Source organism: Mandrillus leucophaeus, unplaced genomic scaffold, assembly GCF_000951045.1.
Source record: "Mandrillus leucophaeus isolate KB7577 unplaced genomic scaffold, Mleu.le_1.0 Scaffold117, whole genome shotgun sequence".
Classification (NCBI taxonomy): Eukaryota; Metazoa; Chordata; class Mammalia; order Primates; family Cercopithecidae; genus Mandrillus; species Mandrillus leucophaeus.
Genome location: NW_012099987.1, coordinates 1,563,224 through 1,585,162, shown reverse-complemented (window position 1 = coordinate 1,585,162; position 21,939 = coordinate 1,563,224). Strand labels below are relative to the sequence as shown.

Sequence of the window (21,939 nt, the reverse complement as noted above, 5' to 3'; positions counted from 1 at the left end):
CTGGTCCAGGGCTCTTTTCACTACTTCTTGTTCTCTGCTTTTATCTCATTTTCCATCTGATTTCCCTCTTACCAGCAGCGCCTCCAAACTCTGACCACCCATTCACCAACCTGCACTTGCTGACCAGCCCCTGAGAGTCTCACACTGGACCAGTTCCCAGGCTCTCCCGGGGTGGCTCCAGGACTTAACTATGCACAGTACTTCCTAATGCACAGCTGCAGGGGGCGCCACTCACACCGTGGTCTGTCTGAGTGGAGCTCCCTGCAGTTGTGCAGCACGGTGGCTCTGGGGCCTGGACCTGTCGGGGCTTCATGGAAATGCTCAGGACACATCCCTAAGGAAGCCCCTGGGCTACTGCACTAGGGCAAATTTTACACTTGGCAGAGTCATCTTCCCACTGGAAAGCGAGTAGGCAGCTGATGAGATGGAATGTGAAAATGCCAGCACGAGCGAAGGAAACCTCTTCAGTCATGCCAGCCCGGGACAGGCAGGCCAGGAGGCAGGAATGTTGATGGGGTTGTGGGCAAGGGAATAAAGCCTGGAAATCCCAGCACGGACAGACTGATGGCCTTGACTTTTCTTTCTCTCGCCCTTTTTTTCCTTCCTGTAGAGGAGTTTTCTTGGACACCATCCTCCCCCGTCGAGATGACAATGGCGTCAGGCCAACCATTGGCCAGCGCGTGCGGCTCAGTCAGGGAGACATAGCTCAAGCCCGGAAGCTGTACAAATGCCCAGGTAACTATGAGCCGAGGGGACTGCCAGCACCTCCCTAGCATCTCCAAAGCACAGTCCCTGTGCTGGGAAAATAACCTGGGGGACCTAAAGGGACTATTCCTTGGCAGCTTTAATTATTTCTGGTGTCCTTCTGGTAGGAGGTGCTAGGCAGTATAGAAAGGCGAAATGGTGACATGGTGGCAGGCAGTGAAGAGAATAATAGGTCTTAGAGTTCATAGGCAGTTTCATGAGAGGCTTCAGACTTCTCTGGCAAAGCCTTTGTGTCCAGAAGGGGAAGAAGGCATAACAGAACAACAGTAAATAGGGGCACACTGCAGTGTGTGCCCCATAACAGTAAGAGCACCTCTCCTTTCTATGGAACTAGGGGATGTGGGTTTGGAAAAACAAGAACCAAGCAGAATTTTGCAGGAAGACAAAGAGTGAGGGAGAATGCTTTTGGGAGTATGGGGGTCATTTTCCCAAATGCTACAAGGTGGAGGGAGTCTCAGTGCTATTAACGAGCTTGTTGCTTTGGTCTTGGGGCTTTCCTGGCCATCCAAGGTGCTGGTCAGTGGCCAGGAGTCTGCCATTGAAGATGGGACAATACACGGGGATTGGAGCAAATGCCTGTTCCCCGGCCCATTTGGAAGCGTTCCTTCCCCTTGGATTTGTCCTGTTTGTCTTCCATCCCCTTGGCATCATCATCATACACACACCGTCTGAGCTCTTCTAGACCCCTTTCAGCTCTTGAGCCTCAACGTAAAGCATTGGTTATGGCAGCTGAGATTTTGCCACTGATGGATGAGAATCCATTTCAGTGGTTTTAGGAGGATAGAAGGAAGTTCCATTACCAATAGCCTTTCCCAGACTTCCAAACCAGACACAGAGTTTGATCATGAGATGAAGTATTTGAAGTGAGGACCATCTTAGAAAATCTGGGCTGTCACATTACCTTACTAAACAGGACCCCAGGGCATGCAAAGTGCTGTGTGGGGCTTGCTTCCTCAAGAAACTCTAGAAAATATGTCCATCCAGCTATTAGTTATCTGGGGGCATGTTAGGGCTGAAATGCAGGACACACATATCATATAACCTTGCTGAATTGAACGGGAAACCTTACAGCATTCCCTGGGAAATGCCATTGTATTTATTCAGTTATAACGTTTATGCTGCTTACTTCCCAAAATGATTTGCAGCAAAATACCGTGGAGCCACACAGTAATGTATTTGTTCTTGCAGAATGTTTATGATTATTCTAAAATAATTTCCATGGAACCCTTGGGGGTGTTGACTGCCAGGCGTAATCCTTATGATGCCTGGCAGTTGTTCAGTAATGTGATATTGAAGCCCCAACATCCAGGATTTCCTGAGGCTGATAATGGTCGGTTCTCCACATACCTCTTCCTGCAGCTCCAAAAAATATGGAGCTTCCAGTAGTTCCGAGTAGTAACTGAAAGCTCAATCAGTCGCCATGCAGAGGTTGAACTGCATGTAAGGGAAAGATGCCTAAGGATGCTGGATCTCCACATGTTAGGGTTGGCCACATAAGAGGAGGGGGTCTCAGCAAACCAGTGTCTTTGTCTTTGTCTTTGGAGTCTGAATCCCCAGGCATTAGAGAAATGCAAAACCTGTAGTTTCCAAGGATTCATACAGGTACCCTTCTTTTGTGAGGACAAATTAGGGGAAATACTTTTCACATACATAAAGACTAGGTTCTAGACTCATAACCAACCCTGAAACGTTCAAGGGCAGAATAGCCTACTATAGAAGATTCCAGCTCCCTGTGCCTCTGCATTTTTTTGTTTTCTTGACTGCTTGATAGCAGAAGTGAGTAGCAGAAAAAGAAGAGGAAAGATTTAAACTAACAACTGAAATAAGTTTCAAAGCATTTTTTTCTTTTTGTCTTACCTACTTGCACTTTCTTTCTCCTTTCTTTTTTTTTTTTTTTTTTTTTGAGACAGGGTCTCACTCTGTCACCCAGACTGGAGTGCAGTGGTGCAATCTTGGCACACTGCAATCTCTGCTTCCAAAGCTCAAGCGATTCTCCTGCCTCAACCTCCCAAGTAGCTGGGATTACAGATGCACACCACTACCACCCAACTAATTTTTGTTTTTTTAGTAGAGATGGGATTTCACCATGTTGGTCAGGCTAGTCTTGAACTGCTGACCTCAAATAATCCACCCGTCTTGGCCTCCCAAAGTGCTGAGATTACAGGTGTGAGCCACCGCTCCTGGCCCCTACTTGCACTTTCATGTTCTCTCTGCCACCGATATTATTATTAGCAATAATAATGTCTATTATATATGAAGCACTCACTATGTTCCAAACACTGAGCTGATCCATTTCATGTAATACACATGATTTCACTAACCCTCTCAGGTAGGTCCTGACCATTTTACAAATAAGAAAACTAAGGTCCAGCAAGTCTAGGAAACTTGCCCAAGCCACACAGCTGGCCAGAGAGCTGAGATTCATGAGCTCTAGGCCATGCTCAGTCCTGAGAGCCTCAGAAGAAATTCCTGGGCATTCCTTTTTGGCTCCCAGATCCTACTTGTGCTTTTGTTAGCCAGAAAGTGTCAATCTACTTGCTACACTCTCACCAACCTGTTCCAGGGGCTTTGGCTGGTAAAGGGGTATGTTTGCTCCACTGCCCTGTGTGGGAGCTGCTTGGGCGGGGAGAGGTGCATATGCCACATCACAGTTGTGATTTTGCTTGCGCAGCGTGTGGGGAGACCCTGCAGGATACAACGGGAAACTTTTCTGCACCTGGTTTCCCAAATGGGTACCCATCTTACTCCCACTGCGTCTGGAGGATCTCGGTCACCCCAGGGGAAAAGGTAGGTGGGAAACCCCCTTGGCAAATGGGACGGCACTCCTTGAATTGGGTGAGGTGGGAGGAATTCTTATTGTTAATAGTAAAAATAACAGCCGTTTTGTTATGAGCGCCCACCGTGTGCTAGGCATGGTGCTGCTTGCTCTACGTTCATTATTTCTGGACTTCTCAACCAGTCTCACCCATACAAATGAAGGCTGGCATGTACTAAATATCCACTTAGTTGTAAATCAAGCTCACAGTTTCCCCCAACTTTAATAAATACACTATTATAATGTCCTGGAATTTAGAATTCAGTGACACCTCGGATTGCTGCTCTGGAAGATGGTGACACAGGAAGCCCACAGCTGTCTTTTCTTCCCCCCAACCTCCATCTCACTATTTAGGCTTAAAGAACATCCCTGTTGACAACCCAGTCCACTTCCCTAGGCATCTTCCACTCCTCTTTTGCAAACAGCCACACCTTGGCTGCCCCTCCAGTGGGATGGACTGGCCCAGGCATGTAGTCTACACTCAAGAAGATGGATCCAGGGAAGAGACCCTTGCATGTCCTGGCAGTGGGCTCAGAGCTGTGAGGACAGGGAATTCCTGGGTTCCTGGAGTGTGACGTAGGAGCTAGGCAAGCCCTGGGTGGACACATTCCTTTGGTCTTGAAGATTCCATGACCCCCTAGAGCTGAACCCAGGGCAAGGATCTCTTTCACTCTGGTCGACGGGTGGGATGTTTTCAACCCTACTGCATGGCACATACTCTTGTATCCATTATATGGATGAGGAATTAGAGGCTTGAACATTAAGGAAAGTGCTAAAAGTCAAGGTAAGATATAGAACTAGGAACTGAGAACTGAGGTTTTGCACTCCAAAGTTTATCTTTTTGCTACATGCCTCTACAAATCTGAGTGTTCTTCAAGTTGTCTCAGACTAGATACAACTATCTTGGAGAAACTCTGTTCCCTAGGTCTAGGTTAGGGGATACCCCCAGTGTCCCCAGAGCTGTCTACAATCGTACCTGTTGTAGCATGTCTCATGGTATTGTCACTACTGGTTTATCTGTCCCACTTCCAAATCTTAAGCTTTTTAAGGTTGGAGATCATTCACCCCCAGGGCCCCGGCACTCCACACAGTCTGTGGCACAGACTGGTCACATGATAAATATTTGTTGAATGGATATGTGGGTGGGTGAGGGGCTGAGTGAAAAACCTGCAGCTAGGGGTGGCAGTGGGGTGTGATGGAATTTTTCAGGCACCTGCAGCCAACCTTCAGGTATTTCTAATTCATAACTTTAAAAAATGTCCATCTAAATGTCAAGTTAAGCATAGTGTGCTAACTAGAGACAAATGGCTAGGAACCATTGTGAGCATTTTCTGTGGACTGGATACTATCCTTAGCATATCATGTGGATCATCTAATTTAGTCCTCACATCAACTTCGTGAAATAGGTGCTGTTGCCATAATTATTTACAGGTAAGGAATTGGACTTGCCCAAGGCTTTTTAGTTTGTTGCAGAGTTGGGATTTGAACCCAGGCAACTGGACTCTAAGAGCTTGAATGCTTGACCATCATCTTATATTATTACACAAAGGGGCCAGGCTAGATAGACATTTGAACGTGCATTTATACACACACATGAATGCACATGTGTGCACACACATGTATACATACTTCCTTTGGCTCTAAGCATTTAAGACATTAAGTATGGCTGTCATCTTGTGTCTGAGACCCCAGACCTGTCTGCCTTAGGTAGATGTGAAAACCTTGTGCTTGCTGGAGGCTAACAGGAGGGAGGCAGAAAGGGGGAAGAGGAAGAGGTCTGATTATTTCCAAATTATTGAATTGCCCTGCACAGCAGAGAGTGTGTGATATGTTTGAACTGTGTAAACTTCATCAAGCCTTAATTATTAGTGCTAACTGGGGACAGAGAATATACATCATTGAAATTTCTGCACCAATTATTTCCATTTCTGCTTCACCCAGCCTTCCCTAGAGCTGCTAGTAATTAGCAAACTTGATTGATTTGAGTATCACCTCTTGTTCCCCACCTCTTTCCCCTATGGTCTTTATGGTTCACTAACATACTTAAAGTAATTAGCCTGAATAATTATCCCATTCATTCAGATCATGAATGTGTTACCAAGGAAGTTGTACTAACATTTCCTTTCTGTAATTTTAAAAAAGCAAAGGCTAGAGAATTATTGTGCAAACCAGCCTACAGGTGTTACTAAGCTCTACCACCTGAATATGAGCACGGTGTGGGATAGGACAGAAATCTAAGGCACACCCCTGTCTTTGAGAGACTTGGTGTTTATTTTGGGTCCCCCTCCCCCAACTCCCAGGGAATCTGATTTAATGGAAGGAAGGGTGTTTGCTTGGTAAGAGTTTTTTTTAAAGCTTCAAAGATGATTCTAATGTGCAAGTAGGGTTGAAAAACACAGTCTAGTTTGAAAGAGGAGTGACGGTGTTGCACACACACGCACACACATGTGCGCACACACATGCATATGTGCACACACACACGCATGCATGCACGCGTGCGTGCACACACACACAATGACAGAAGGTGAACTGAACTGTTTTTTCCTGGCACTGACTCTTCATTTCCTAGGAGATCACAGGGCTTTGTGGAAGATGTGATTTGTCCTGAGATGAAACATTGGGTGGGATGGGCCCAAGGGAAGGGACGGGCACTCAACACTAATCAAGAGGGGCAGCCTGCGAGGTGTGGTTAGTGTTAGTTGTGGTATGCTAAGTGTACACTCAGTGTGGCCTGCCTGGTATTTTAAGTTGCTATTTGTCGAGTGCCTATGACGTGCCAGGCATAGCAATATACACTCTACATATGGTTTCTCGCACAGTCCCCTCAACAGCACAGTGATGTGCGTGTTGTGCCACAGATGAGGAAACTAGAGAACAAGTATTTCCCCAAGACTCCAGAGCTAGTAGATGGAACTGAGAAGCAAATCCAGATCTAGGCAGATCTAAAGACACTAACTCTAGAATCATTATAAGACAGAGGGCGGGGCATTCCAAAGAGGCAAAGATCAATCATGTTCATCAGGGCAATCAGACCCAGGCTTGAGGAGGGGGACACTTGAGCAGGCCTCGGGAGGGTTTCTCTGACATAGGACTATCAGGGAACACTGGGGAATAGGTTGCACAGGATAGGCTCTGGGGGCGTGGAAAGTAAGCAGAATTTCATTCATGAGATGGGGACACGGGAGCCACTGAGGTTTCCTGAGGGGTTTGATCAATATGATATATGAGTGGAAGATTGGGAGGGGTCTGGTAAACATGAGATGTGAGTGGAACATTGATCTAGAAGCCCTAGTGTGTAGAACAAATGGGGCCACAGCAGGGAGGAATCCAGGAATCGTGTGGGAGCAGTCCAGGAGGGGGTGAGGCAGGGGGAGCGAGATGGGGTTGGAGGGGAGGGATGCGGATATCTTAAAAGAAAAAGAGCTACAGCATGGATGCTGAACAGATAAGAGGGATCAACAGTCAGGATGAAGGAAAGATAATACCAAAGCTTGGCTCCTTGGCCATCGGGGCAATGGCGTCACCTACAGTGGAGGAGGCTGGAAAGGAAATGCTTTGTCTGGAGGTGCTCTCACCTAGTGGGGAGCGGGAAGGGCAGAGGAGCAAGAGCAGTGGGGAGAAGATAGGCCAGCGTGGTGGAAACCGGAAAGGATAAGCTCTGGGCAGAAGGGTCATGGGACACAAGGACAAATAACAGTCCTTTAGATTTGGTGGGGAGGGAATGGGAATCTTTGAGGAAGCCTTCCAGCCTGAGAGTTTACTTAGAGCTAGAGGGCCCCTGGGGCTGTTTGAATATAAAGAAGTGGCTAGTGGAGGGGCCGTGAGTGGAGACACTGGAGAGAGAGGAACTGCTGAGAGCAAGGTCCCCCAGGGTTGGAAAACGAATAGAGTCAGGGGTACAGGGGCTAGGGCAGGGCTGGAGATCAGGAAGAGTGGAGACGTGGTGGAGCAGAGGTATGTGGGGCATGAGGAAAGGTGAGCCTGGGCCAGACAAGCCACTGTGCCTTAGGACAGTGGGAGGAGCCACAGGCACCTGCTTTAGTGGAGCTTGCATGGGGGTGAAAGGCCAGGGGAAATCTGAACTCTGCTCTGGGCCATCTGCCAGGGAAGCCCCAAGCTGGCGGGCTGCGGGGGGACCAGAGTCAGTTCATGGGTACAGCACCTGTGTGCTGAGGCCCAGTCCGTGGGGCTACCCAGCCCTCCCTTTCCCCCTACTAAGTAATCACCTGTTTGGCCACGGGAGCATCCGCTATCTGACCTCAGGGATGTCCAGACAGGGCTGCCAAGATGCTCCTCATGACAATCCCTCTCTTTTCAGTATTTATACCATAGTGTTCCCATTGGTTTGGCCCATCTGCCTTTCCCCCCTTCCCTGGGCTCCCCAAAGGCAGAGGACCCTGTCTTACTGATCTTTCTATCTCAATTGGCCAGCACAGGCTGGCACTCAGAAGGTGGTCAACAAACAATAGTGGAGTGAATGAATGAATGGACTAACTGTAGGAAGGTCTTTAGACACACCACACCTCAGGACAGTGAGGTCATGGCTGAGGGGAGGTTGATCACAGAGATGTTCAGATGCACTCAGGCTAACCCCAGACCCTTTGGAATGATTGATGATGTTATAAGATCTTCTAGTATCTCTGAACTTCACTGACCCCTTACCTCCTTCCAAATCCTTAGTCTCCATGTGTCCTGGCCAGTCTTTTTAATGCATCTTGCTTTCTGTAAACCACCTAGTGACTTCAAAAGCTCAAGTGATTCCCCAGACAGAACCGAAGGACTCATCTCCTTCTGTTTACTCCCCATCCTGCTTAAGGTTTATTATTTAATGTCCTTAGATTTCCTGTGAGCGTGCTTTTGAGACAACACTCCTACTGCGGTCTGAGAGTTCTGCATGCTAAAGGGTAACGTGAGAACACCAGTATGCAAGATATATCTTCCCAAACTCCTCAGGCTTTGCTGCCAAAACTCACTTTATGGTAATTCTTTGCAGATCGTCTTAAACTTCACATCCATGGATTTGTTTAAAAGCCGGCTGTGCTGGTATGATTACGTGGAGGTCCGGGATGGTTACTGGAGAAAAGCCCCCCTTTTGGGTAAGTTGACTTTAGACACCGTTAAGAGGGGAGTGATGGGATGTTCCCCGGGATGCTGTTAATGTCTGGAAGGTCCACCTTGACAGCGGTCACAGGAAACTCTCAAGGGCCTCTGTCATTGTAAAACTCGGAGCACTCCATTTGGCCACACATGTTAAAAGCCTTTAAAACTGCAAATACCCTTTGACCCAGCAATTCCACTTTTTGGAATTCATCCTAGGGAACTAATTAAGAAAGTGTGCAAAGCTCTAGCTACAGGGATGTTCACTGAAGCAGGAAAAATTGCAAGCAATTTCAATGTTCAACAGTAGGGTTTGGCTGAATAAATTATGATCCATCTTTTCAATGGAAAACTTCCCAGCCATTAAAAGTGAAGTTGGAGTTGACTACTGATACAGAAAGGTGTTCTGGTACACCGTTACACACAACAAAGTATGTGACAAAAATAGAATAAGCAGTAGGATTCCATTTTAATTAAAAAATACATTTATGTATTAAATACATATATACACACACATATATATAATGCAGGTGTTGCAAATGTAGATGGCTTCAAGGATAACATGTAAATGAAGGAGATGGGATTTGTGTAATAAAATAAGGAGGGGTGGGGGTAGTGTGGTGAACTGAACACCAAATATCCTGTCCAAACTTATTCAAAGCAAAATGACTTAAAACATGCGTACAGGCTGAATTAACTAGAACCTACCACTTTGTGATCTGCAATATAAATCTCAAGTAAAATTATAAATATACATAAATAATTTCAGGGTGATAGAGTTTTTTTAAAATGTGTTCTGGTGTTCTTGGTTTAGCTATATTTTCCAATTTTTCTATGATGAGTGTGTATTGTTTTTGTGAGATGAATACAGCATGAACTCACCCATGCAAAGTTAGCTTGGAGCTTTGAGTGAGACACAGTGGGCAGGTGGTATAACCAGAAAGGTTAGTTAGTTCACTCCAGAGAGATCTCTCGTGGATGACAGGGGAGGTTAGCCTTGCCTAGAGGACCGATGGCTCCAGTGTCTCGGGAGTAGACACTGGGACTCATTCAGCCCAGGAATGGCCGCCATGGTGGAGCTGGAGAGAGAGGCAGAAGTGACGAGGAGCCAGATGGGAGGGTCTCAGCTGAGAGTGTATTGTCCTCACTCGTAGAGGGGTCTGCAGGGTGGGCGCTGGTTTGGACAAGTCTAAGTGCTCAGTGAGGACTTTGTCCCTGGCACATATTCACGTGAGCAGAAAGCCCAACTTGTTATGCTGCAGCTGGCGAGCCTGAGAGTGAGCTGGTGTTGGGTGGTTGGCCGAGATGGAGATAGGAAAGAAGGGACAAGGCTAAGCTGGGAGGTGTCACTACTAGACTGAGCCCTGACTTCATGCCAGATTCTAGGGAGCCCAGGCTGGGGTAGGTCAGAAGAGGCTGGACAGAGGGGTTGGCTGGACTCAAGGTAGCCTGGCAGACATTAATCTTTCATATGACTGAGGGGTCCTAGGCTGCCACCACTAGGAGAAGTCAGTCAAGTAGTCGGCTGTGCAGGTAGACAAGCCAAGAAAGTGATCCCCATGCCAAGCACGGACAGGAGTGCGTCTACTGCAGGACCAGTGGAGTCCACCCCCCAGTGGCAGGGCGGAGGCTGCAGGCCTGGATTTCTGTTTCCTGCCTACCATGAGCAGGCATGGCGCTCTCTAGCAGCCAAAAGGAGGGTCTGGCTTTACAGGTAGCACTGTTTGCTTGTGGCAAAAGACAGAGGGCTGGATTCCCAGTAGCAGAGGTTCCCAAACCTGGCTGGACATGAGAACCTCCTGAGAAGATTTCTGTGAATACGGATTCCTGGGAGACCCTGAATTGGAATCCCCACAAGTTGGGTCAGAGAATGATCCTATTTACCTTTATATAAAAGGGGATGTGCCCAAATCTAGTACCACATACGTAGAAAGGACCACAAATATGCCCATCCATCCGGCTGAAGGTGATTACCTCTGAGGAAGGAAGTGCGGAGGTGGTGAGCAGCTTCATGAAGTTTTGTTTTGTATACTTCTCCATTGTTTGAATCTTTTGTAAGAACACATTCAGGTGTCATTCTATAATGAAATAATAAAAAGAGCTATGTGGGAGGAGTTTCCTGAGAACATTGGATCACAGACCCCGCAACCTGGCAGAGACCTTACAGTCACTGAATCCCACACTTTTATGAGAAAGCCAGGCTCCCCAAGTGTGGACTAACTCAAAGGCCACACAGCCAGTGGCTGAGATCAGACCAGAATTCTGATGTCCTGGTGAAGGGGAGAGGTGACTGCTGAACCCAAGGGTGCCAGATAAAATACATTATTTGTTGTTTATCTGAAATTCAAATGTACTGGGCTTCCTTGCGTTTCGTTTGCTAAATCTGGCAACTCTCTGCCCCCACCTCCCTGGAATGGGATAGATTTAAAGGCTTAAGGGCAGGAAGCTCTCTGTTACTGAAGTTCCCCAGAGAGGGCCAAGGCACGTTCCTGAGAATGGGCACAGGCAGAGAGATTTCCAGGAGTTCCTTTTTCTTGAACTTGAAACAAGAATTTTCTCATTATAGATCCTGGTATCTCTGGCTACATTTCATTAATGAAATGGGACTTTTGCCATTTATTGGTGGTGGTGATGTTTTTTTGTTGTTGTTTTGTTTTGTTTTTTGTTTTAAGTTTTTTTGGGTTTTTTTTGGCTCTTGTTTTACCCACTTTTAATGTGTGTGTATGTGTGTGTGTGTGTGTGTGTGTGTGTGTGTAGAGTACCAGCGCCTGTAACCGTTATTCTTGATTTGCAGTTCTCCTTTGCCAACTATTTGGCCTGCTCTGATGTTTCCAAATGCAGTTGTTAGTGAACTTTTGTGTTTGGAACAAGTGCATTGTGTCGGCCGAGCTGGTCCCTGGGAGGGGTCAGTGCCATGAAATCTGCTGGGAGGAGGCAGGTCAATGCCCCTTTGGCAGGAGGGAGAGCGGATTAGGGCGGATTGTGAAAGTATGCATCTTGCTCTGAAAACTGTGCATCGCATTTTTTCCCAGGGCAGTGTGTGAAAATCCAGGCATAATGGACGCATAACTTTTTATGAATGAACCCTTTATGACTCCCCATGGAGCCCACTTGTAGTATCCTCATCTGCATTTCCTCTTCTTGATATCCTTATTAAACTCCTCCTCTAAATCCAGGAACCGGATTTCAGTGCAGGAATCTGATACCTTTTCTCTAGTCCAGTTTCTCTCCAGCCTGCTTAGTCTCCTTGGAAGGAGGCTATTTTTTGAGACCCAGGTTTTCACATAGTGATTAAGGGAAAAGTCGACTAAGAACATTTCATGGCTGGCTAAAGATATCAAATTGGTTTATCAGTTTTGGGGGTCACTTATGATTCTGCACCTAAAGAGGGGAGGAAGTTGGCTGCAGAGAGAATTCATCCAGTGATCTTAAATTCTGTCCAGTAAATTGGATTCCCTCCCTTATTTCTGTTAGAGGAATTACTCTAACAATGCACTTTTGTATGCAGAACTGTCTTTGGGCATTCTGTATCACCACAATGCATACAAAAGCCCTTTTTCCCTCTTTCCCTGAAATGGGGAGAGGGAAGTTCAGAAAGGCCAGGCTGGCCAATCAGTGTCGTGTGGCCCGGGCTACTCAGGCTCGCTAGCCAGGGGCAGCCTCCCAAATGAGCAGAAATGATGGAGTGAGTCAAACAGCCAAGCCTGGCATTTCCACAGAATTGCTTTACGGTTTGAGGCTTTGATCTTCATTCCTACTTGTCTGTTTCCAAACTGGGAAATGGGGATGACATCTATATTACTAGAGAGTAGATTTTATGTCTAGTTATCCAAAATTATACAATGTTCAGAACGGTACCTCAGTCAGTGAAGGTTTTCTTTTTGATGGTAGTGGTGGTGATGATGAAGCAGGTGATACCGATAATGAAGGTCTCAGACTGCTCCGGTTTAAATCCTGCTCTTACTTACGGCTTTGAGACTTAAATTCTCTGACCCTCAGTTTTCTTGTCTGTGAAATGGGATTAATAATAGTATCTAATTCAGAGAGTATCGGGATGAAATGAGATAATCCATGGAAAGTGCTTAGGACAGTGTCTGGCACAGACAGAGTCAATAAAAAAGGGACTTTTATTAGAACCACTACGATGAAGATGAGAACATTGAGACAAATGTTCTACAAAGTAGAGGATTCTAGTTAAGAGTTACAACGTGATTTGGGGAGAGTGCTTAGGAATAATTTGTAATTTGTTCTACCAAGTCTAGTTTTGCCAAGGCAGTAAAATATACCCTAGGCTGCAATTCCTGCCTCCTGTTGAGTACTCAGCAGAGAGAAGCTGTCTACTGGCCCTTGGGTGGTGGGTGGTTCATCTCATCTGCCTAGGTCTTTAGGAGGCGAGGCAGTGAAAGTCCTCCTCTCTTTTGAAAATATGCCTCAGCGACTGTGACAGCTGGGTTTTAAAAGGAGAAACTTGGATCTGAAACTTGGGCTAGGCGAAGAAGGAATTCCTTTTGTGAACCAGCACTGTCTAATTGCTCCGTGCCCTCATTGGTAAGCAGTACTTCCCCAGGCTTGCCTGTCATTTTCCAAAAATCACTTAACATTAATTGGCCGTGCCAGAGAAACCATTACTGAAAATTTAGAGGCTTCTGGTGGATTTTTTTCTTGCCAAATTATTGGCAGGAGTTTCATCTCATCTCACTTAATATTAATCTCCCCAAATCCAAAAGGCTACAGGTGGTCAGAATTGGAAGGAAGCAGAGGAGATTAGCAGCCTTTACCCCCATGTTTCCCCAAAACATGTACAACACAGCTGGCCATTAGGAGATGCCCACAGTGTCCTTTACTCCTCCCCTAACCTCACCTGCTCATGGCCTCAAGTGGCTTGTCCACTGCCTAACATAGCACTGGCAGTAAGAGTACCCACGATATATCTGCTTTAAAAATATTCAGATAAAATTTCTGGACCATACAATTCACCACTTAAAGTATACCAGTCAATGGTTTTTAGCATGCTCAGAGTTGTGTCACCACAATCAATTTTAGAATATTTTCATCACAGCGGGGCACGGTGGCTCACGCCTGTAATCCCAGCACTTTGGGAAGCTGAGGCAGGCAGATCATGAGGCCAGGAGATTGAGACCATCCTGGCTAACATAGTGAAACCCCTAAAAATACAAAAAATTAGCTGGGCATGGTGGCACGCACCTATAGTCCCAGCTACTTGGGAGGGTGAAGCAGGAGAATCCCTTGAACCTGGGAGGCAGAGGTTGCAGTGAGCTGAGATCACGCCATTGCACTCCAGCCTGAGTGACAGAGCGAGACTCTGTCTCAAAAAAAAAAAAAAAAAATTTTTTTTTCATTACTCCCAAAGAAGACCCATACTCATTAGCAGCCACTCCCCACTCCCCATTGCCCCCCACAGCTAAATACATTCTCTGAGTGACTAATGCAGTAGGTGCTTGGTAGAACCATGATCTTCCAGTCCAAATGGACTGTGACTGGTCTGTGTTCTGAACCAATCAGTAAAGATGAACCCATCTCCCGTCTCGCCCTGGGCTGCCATCCTGACGTGGCAGTAGCGATTAGATGGCCAAGAATGACCAGATACTGGGAAGACCAGGCTTCTGTGGAGGCTCCAGATTTCAGACCATGCACCCAAGTGTCTAAGAAATACAAACATGTTAATTTTTTTTCCCAATAACAAAAGTTTGTCTATGATGAGCCCCCTTTCCATCAGGTAGTAGGGACTTGATTTTGGTCAATTTGTGTTTTCAGCTTTGGTCAATTTGTATGTCCTGGTGGGGGGGGCATAGTTTATGCCAAGGCATGGTGGTGGTGGGGGAGCATCTATCCTGCCACCCTGATTGGCATTGCTGGGATGTCCTCATCCCCAACCAATGAGTCCTCTGTCCAGATAGAGGCTGCTGGGCTTCCTCCTTGTATCAACCCTAGGCCAGTTTAGAATGGTGCAGGCTTACATTCCCCTAGAAGCTTGGGAGACATTCTATGGCTCCCCTAATCCTCTTGGCAATGGGAAAGTCACTTCCACCACCCTCTCGGGCTGGAATCATGTTGCTGCCATCCTGTCACACTTTGCCTGAAGAGCTCTGCATGCCTGTCTCATGGCCAAGTGTCTGGACAATCACATAGACACTTCTCTGCTGACCTTGGGAAGTAGGCACAGCAGGGGAATCTAGGGTCTTGCTGCCACTCTGGATTCTGCCCAGGGACTGAGGAGACAGTTTTCCGTTTCTCTTAGATCCTTAAACCTACCTGGGATCTCTTTCTCAAGGTGAGATGGGGAATGGGTCCTTTTAGGGGCTCCCTGGTGCTGTCCCGCTAGTCCTCTCACTCCTCAATCCTAGGAACCCTCCTACGGCTACCAGGATGGGGGAAAATATGGTGCATCCTTCCAGATCTTTGCTATTGCAACTAGGCTTGTGAAATGTAAATGCCAAGATGGTTTTATTTCTTTACTGTGTATTCCCTGGCATCCCTTCCCAAGGCAAGGAAAGCAGAATGTCTAATGCCCCCAGAAGGGAAGGGCATACATGCAACAGGAAATACCAGGAAAGGAAATCTGCGCTACTATCTCACCATTCTTCCCCTGCCACACCTTCAGAGCCTCAGCAGCACCCACTCGGCAGGGGAGAGGCTGCCTTGGCTCTTCTCTGGATACCTTGATGGGAATCTGGAATTCCCCTGAAGTCATCCTGAATAAGAATTAAGTCACGCATTGTTGTGTGACTCTTCCAATCCCATCTTTTGATCCTGTGTGTGCTACAGGATAAGTTATCCCAGCCGGGGTTATTGCTCACTTCAAACCACGTGTGAAGAACCTCGGCTTCCTCCTAACCTGAAGCCAGTGCCTTCTTACTGTCCCCAGGTCCCCTAACTGCTTCTTTTTCCACTTTCCAGGCAGGTTTTGCGGCGATAAGGTCCCGGAGCCCCTGGTCTCCACAGACAGCCGGCTCTGGGTGGAGTTTCGCAGCAGCAGCAACATCTTGGGCAAGGGTTTCTTTGCAGTGTACGAAGGTTTGTGCGTGGTGAAAGCAGCCGCTCGGTGGACCCTCATAAGCTCTGTCCTTCCCAGGCAGCCCACTGTCCCTCTCTCAGCCCAGGCACTCCAAGCCAGAGCCACGGGGGTAGGGGCAGCCACCGCAGGGGGCAAGCTGAGGATTCCACAGCCCCTCTGGCAACATTCTGGAAGCAGAGGCCAGCTGTGCCCACTTCAGAAGTGGTGCCATCCTTCTGATGCCATCCCGCTCAACCCTCATTCCAGGCCAGCTGAGGAATCGGCTTCCCCCATACAGGATGGTATTGGGGGGATCTAGAACCCTGTGGAAATGATAGCAGCCTCTGAATTGCTGTGTGAGCCTAAGCAAAGAATCTGATCTCGCTGGGCCTCTGTTTGTTTCCTTTGTGAAAAGAAGGCTTTGGGCAACATCAAGGAATTTCCAACTGCGTTTCTTAGAAGGGCCTCTGAGGCCACCCTGGTGACTGGTAGAAGGAATCAATAGGTCTGGGCTCTAGGCAGCTGCCACCAGGCGATGCTGCTTCTATTTCTTCTATGTCTTGAGCTTCTCTGGCTCACTCCCCACCCCACCGTACCCTCTGCCAAAAAAAAAAAAAAAAAAAAAAAAAAAAAAAAAAAAAAAAAAAAAAAAAGGGAAACTACAAGAAAACTACCAAGGGTCCTTTGGCCTTAAATTATTACAATTTTAGAGAGGCCAAAGTTTTGTCTTTGTGAAATAAGTAATGTGCATGTATACGCACGTGTGCACGTGTGTGCGCACGGGTCCCTTCCTACCAGCGATCCTGTACCCTCTACCTTGAATCACCTGGAGAACTTCGCGGCTCCGCAGGGCTCCCCCACACCCACTGGAATCAGAACCTCTGGTGGGTGTGGCCCCAGCTTCCACAGTTTGCAAACTCCCCCGGGCGATTTTGATGCACAGCGAAGGTAGAGAACCACTGCTTTACGTGGTTTTTTCTTTATATGAAAAAAGAAAATCAGAGTTAAAGACAAATGCAATCGTGCCTTTCTGGAGGCACCGTGTTTGTGGGGTGGAGATGAAAATGTTGGCGAGTGGAGCCACCTAGTGGTGGCAAGCGGCCCCCGCCACCTTCCTTCCTAAGATCTGACTGACCAGGGCACCCCATCTTCCTCTCCTGCTGTCTCTTTCTAAAGCTACCTGCGGGGGAGACATTAACAAAGATGCCGGTCAGATTCAATCTCCCAACTATCCGGATGACTACAGACCTTCCAAGGAATGTGTCTGGAGGATTACGGTTTCGGAGGGGTTCCACGTGGGACTTACCTTCCAAGCTTTTGAGGTGAGTGCTGCTTAGACCGGCTTCCCAAGGAAACGCAACTTTTGCTAGACACTCTCCACTCTGTAAAGATGGGTGTTCATTTTTGGTTAAAAACGGGAACCTAAGAGGCCATTCTCAAGCCCATGGTGAATTGTGCCCGGACATCTGACATCAACATCTATGCAGGCTTTTGAAACGGGGTTCACCACCTTTCTGAGGGCAGTAAGAGAGATTGAGAATAATAAAGTGAAAATTCAGGATGGGATCCAGGGAAGTTTGGCAGAATTGTTCTTCTCTGTTTATGCTCTTAGACTTTTCTCAGCTTGATTCACCCTTGACTTCTGCAAGTAAGGCGCGAACTAGGAAGCAGCATGGAGAGACCTGGGACACACTTGGGTCCTTCCGCCTCTTGGTTAGATTTTGAGAGTAATATTTGGGTTCTCTTCTTAAATCAAAAACCTTAAAGTGGAACCATCTGCCATCCACTTTGTCTCTGTTTCTTCCTTTAGATTGAAAGGCACGACAGCTGTGCATACGACTACCTGGAAATCCGGGATGGCCCCACGGAAGAGAGTGCCTTGATCGGCCACTTTTGTGGCTATGAGAAGCCGGAGGATGTGAAATCGAGCTCCAACAGACTGTGGATGAAGTTTGTGTCCGATGGCTCTATCAATAAAGCGGGCTTTGCGGCCAATTTTTTCAAGGGTATGAATTAGCAGTTTGTTCCCACTTTTAGGCACAAGAAGAAACATTGCTCCCTCCGGCTTAAGACACACAAAACCATATGGAAGCTTACCACCAAACAAGGCTCCCTGCAGAGAAAAGGCAGCGACACATTTCAGAGCTGGGTGTGGGCCCCCAGCAGAGTTCCCAACTGATCAGGAGCAGGCTCAGCCTTGGCTTCCACACGATAGAAAGTTCTATACTTGGAAATTAGGTCTAGTAAGTTTACAAGGGCAAACTACACGGTAGTGAAACTGAGTATGGAATAACAGCAAATATTTGGATAGCAGCTATCATTAATTGATCACCTACTGTGTACCAAGAACTGTGTAAGGTACTTAACTTACATAATGTCATTTAATTCGCCAAATAACCCTGTGAGTTAGGTTTGGATCAGGGCTGGGAAGGGCTTCTCAGGATCATGCAGGTAGTTAAGTGGCAGATCAGGGATCTAATTCAGTTGGCCTAATTCCTAAGTTCAAACTCTTTCTACAACATTGCCACTGTTCCTTGATGTGGGCCAGAGAGGCAACCCAGGTGTTCAGCCCCTGGAGCGTCAGTGCCCCCAGACTACATGCTTACCCCCACATGATGGGGGTCGGGAGGAGAATAAGGGGTGGCACTCTGGGAACAAATTTCCATGTTGCCCTGGGGACCTGCTGCTCTGTAGGGTCCTGATGGAAACAGGCCCAGAATGGCACGAGCAGACCCAGCTTTCCTGACCCCGGAAGAGCCAGCTTCCAAGCCTCCTTTGAATGGGCAGGTCCTCATTCTCTGCCGTCAGGCCCCTGAAAGCCCTGAAGACCACACCCTAAGAGGGAAGCATGGCTGCTCCCTGCTGCATTGGGCCTGGGCGCCCAGGAGCACAGCAGCAGCCCGTGAGTAGAGACATTCGGTCCTCTGCTGCTGTTGCCCCTTAAGCAGTGACCCCACTTCCCCAGCACCCCCACCACTTGTGCTTGCCCAGAGGCTGCTTTCTCCTCTTCCCCCTTCTCCTAGGACTCCTGGCTGAGCCAGCACAGAAATCTCAGTCCCTCCCTTGCTCCCCTTCTCCCTTTCTGCCCCATCTTAGACCTTCTCCCAGGTTCTACATGAACAGCCTGGGTGTCAGAAGAACCCACTTCTGCAGTGTCACCCAGAGCAGGCAGCCATTCGTCCTTACTGAAGCCTCAGTTTTCCTGTCTGTGAAATAGAAAGGACATCTGCCCATTACACCTAAGCAATTATTGTGAAGCCCCAAAGAAAGGATGGCTGTGGAGGCACTTTAAAAGCTGGCAAGTGACAAACAGGGGGTGGGGCTGTCATTTTTTCCTATTTTGAAGCATCAGGGAAGAGCAAAACCCAAACAGTAGCAGAGGAAGAAGCATGATGGCGCTGAAGGATTGGAGACAAAACTTGAGTTGCTTCTTTCTCAAGCCAAAACAAACAAACAAAAAAGCCAGACCATGGCAAGTGTATTTTGAAAGCAGGTCAGCTTGTGATTGCACAGGGAAGATATGACAACCTTGGTTGAGATGCCTGGAAATTCACAGCCCCCACCCCTCCCTGGCCCAGCCTGCACATGCCTGGTGTCTCCCAGCCTGGGGCGGCCTCTGTCTGACTTGGCAGCAGTAACACCGGCTGGGTGGCCTCAAGCAAGTTGCATGATTTCTCCAGTTGCATAGCTTCTGTTGCACAAGCTCCAGTCTCTCTACCTGGAGAGACAATGCTGCCAGATGATTGCAAGGTTGTCATCAGAAGAAAATGGAATAGTGCAAGTGAATACACCCAGTGTAATATTTAGTCCCATTAATTGTCTTTGCTAAGGAAGGAATCTTTGAGGTGGTTATTCTCTCTGAAAAAGCCGATGCGACAATTTCTTCTTGCTATTGTGATGGACTGGTTTCCTATTCCAGCTGCAGCAATTTACCACAGGCTTGGTGGCGTGAAACAACGCACACTTATTATCCTACAGTTGTGGAGGTCAGAAGTCTAACTTGGGTCTCACTGGGATAAAATCAAGGGGATGACAGGGCTGCATTCCTTCTTGAGGCTCTAAGGGAGAATCTATTTCCTTGCCTTTTCCAGCTTCTAGGAGCTGCCTCTGAATTCCTTGGCTCATGGTCCTCTTCCACAGTCAAAGCCAGACAGAAATGGCCAGTGTGTCATTCTCATGCCACGTTCTCTCTGCTGCATCTCAGATCTCTGCTCCTGTCTGCACATCTCCTCCTTCTGACCCTATCTTCCTTCTACCTCTTTCCCTTACACGCACCTGGTGTGGACATTGGGCCCACCCAGATACTCCAGGAGAATCTCCTCGTCTCCAAGATCCTTCATTTAACCACACTGGCAGAGTCCTTCTTTCACCTAATTAAGATCCTTAATTTAACCACACTTGCAGAATCTTACATTAAGGTAACAGATTCACAGGTTGCAGAGGCCAAGCTGTAGACAGTTTTGGAAGGCCTAATTCTGCCTACCACATGTCATGAATGATTATGAGATTGTCATTCTAATTCTATTTATTCTAGTCCTCTTGGCCTTCTCTTCCCCTGACTTCCACCCCAGGTTCTGTAAGTTGGGTGCTGGAACTCCATTCCAGGGGGTAACTGGTAACTACTGACCATCTACACCTCATTGCTGATGCTGCTGGTGGTCAGCAAGGCACAGTTTTGAGAGTACCAGCTAAAGCTGGAGATTAGGCTTGTCAGGCTTAGGAAATTAAAAAAAAAAAAAAAAAGCAGGCTGCTCAGTTACATTTGAATTTTAGATAAAGAATGATTTTTTTTTCCAGTATATGTCCCAAAGATCACATACTGTGCTGAGAAGTGATTGATGGTTTATCTGAAAGTCAAATTTAACTGGACCTCCTGATTTTTTTATGGAAAACTTGCTGGAGATGCCAGTCAGGGCAATGGAAGATATTTCTCTGATGCTAAACTGGTTTGTAAGAGACGGAGGAAGTGCCTGGACCTGCTCAAGTAACCATGATAACCGGCTCCATCTGCTGGTTAGAAGATGCCACCTTCTCCCTCCTCCCCATCTAGTGTGCATTCAGCATTCATCAGTTAATGTGTTGGTGCTGGGGCTGGAGACGCCGAGGAAAGCACACAATGGTTGTCCTCAAGTGCTCAAGGTGGTGAAGGAGATCAGCAGCAAATGCGCGATGACGTTGCCGTGTGGGTGTGGACCTCGGTGGAGGCTGTGAGACTCAGTCTGCCACGGGGCCCAGGTTACCCAGTGTCCTACTTGGAGGGCATTTCAATTTGCAAACATCTTTTCAGATGCCTGTCAAAGTGTGGATTGAGGCCCACCCAAAGTAACTTAGTGCACAGACTCAGCTTGACTTTTTTATGGTAAAGACAACTGCAGAGAACAACATTTAGAAAAGAAGAAATATACACCATTGACCTTGACCATGAATCTTAAAGTAGGAATCAGGATTAACGGAAACCTCATCTAGACCTATTAAATCAGGGAAAGGACATCTAGGTTATCTCACTTTTCTTCATTACAGTCCCCTGGTAGGAATTATTACTGCCTCCGTTTTCCAGTTGAGGAAGCTGAATTCCTAACATGGCTGGGCTGGAACTGGAATCTAGATCTGTAGGATTCCACAGTCCACTCTCTTTCCAATAAGGAGACCTGAAAGCCACAGGGAAGGAATGTGAAGGGGGTGGAATTTTTCCTTAGTGTTTGTGATTCGATTCTGACACTGATCACCTTTCCACCTTCCCAATACCACAGGGGTGTAGGCAAAAGGGCTCTGGACGTGGCAAGTGGAGTTTGGAGCGCTGGTCCCTTGTTGCCTGCTAGCTAGCCACTCTTTTGCAGATCAGCTTTCCTTTCTGCGACAGCTCATACCTGCTTTGCTCCTCACTGTGGTCCCAGTGCTTGGCACACAGTAGGCTCAGTAAATACCTAGTAAGTAATGAAAGAATGGATAGATCAATGAATGAATGGGCTCCGTTGCCCTGTTGGTGGAGTGGGCATCCTGCTGCCTGCTCTGCCTCCTTTGCAAGGCTCTCCGGAAGAAGAGTGGGTGAGAGACCACAGCTTTGTGCAACACTGTCCAACAGAAATGGGATGTGAGGCACAACCAGGAGCCACATAGGTGCCCTTGAATTTGCTGGCAGCTGCCTTACAAGAAAGTAGAAACCAGTGACATTAATTTCAATGATATTTTTATTTACTCTAAGGTACGAAATAATATCATTTTAATATGTAATCAATATACACAGTGT

The 21,939-nt window shown here is 47.3% G+C and overlaps 1 protein-coding gene across 1 annotated transcript in view; it reads left to right on the top strand.

Moving 5' to 3' along the window:
• TLL2 (tolloid-like 2) overlaps positions 1–21,939 on the top strand; it is a 149,451-nt gene that overhangs the window by 100,211 nt on the left and 27,301 nt on the right. Inside the window, exons 8-13 of the mRNA XM_012000244.1 lie at positions 611–735; positions 3,437–3,552; positions 8,574–8,676; positions 15,596–15,712; positions 16,869–17,014; positions 17,503–17,698. Of these exons, the coding sequence (XP_011855634.1) occupies positions 611–735; positions 3,437–3,552; positions 8,574–8,676; positions 15,596–15,712; positions 16,869–17,014; positions 17,503–17,698 (803 nt within the window). The remainder of the gene's footprint in view (positions 1–610; positions 736–3,436; positions 3,553–8,573; positions 8,677–15,595; positions 15,713–16,868; positions 17,015–17,502; positions 17,699–21,939) is intronic.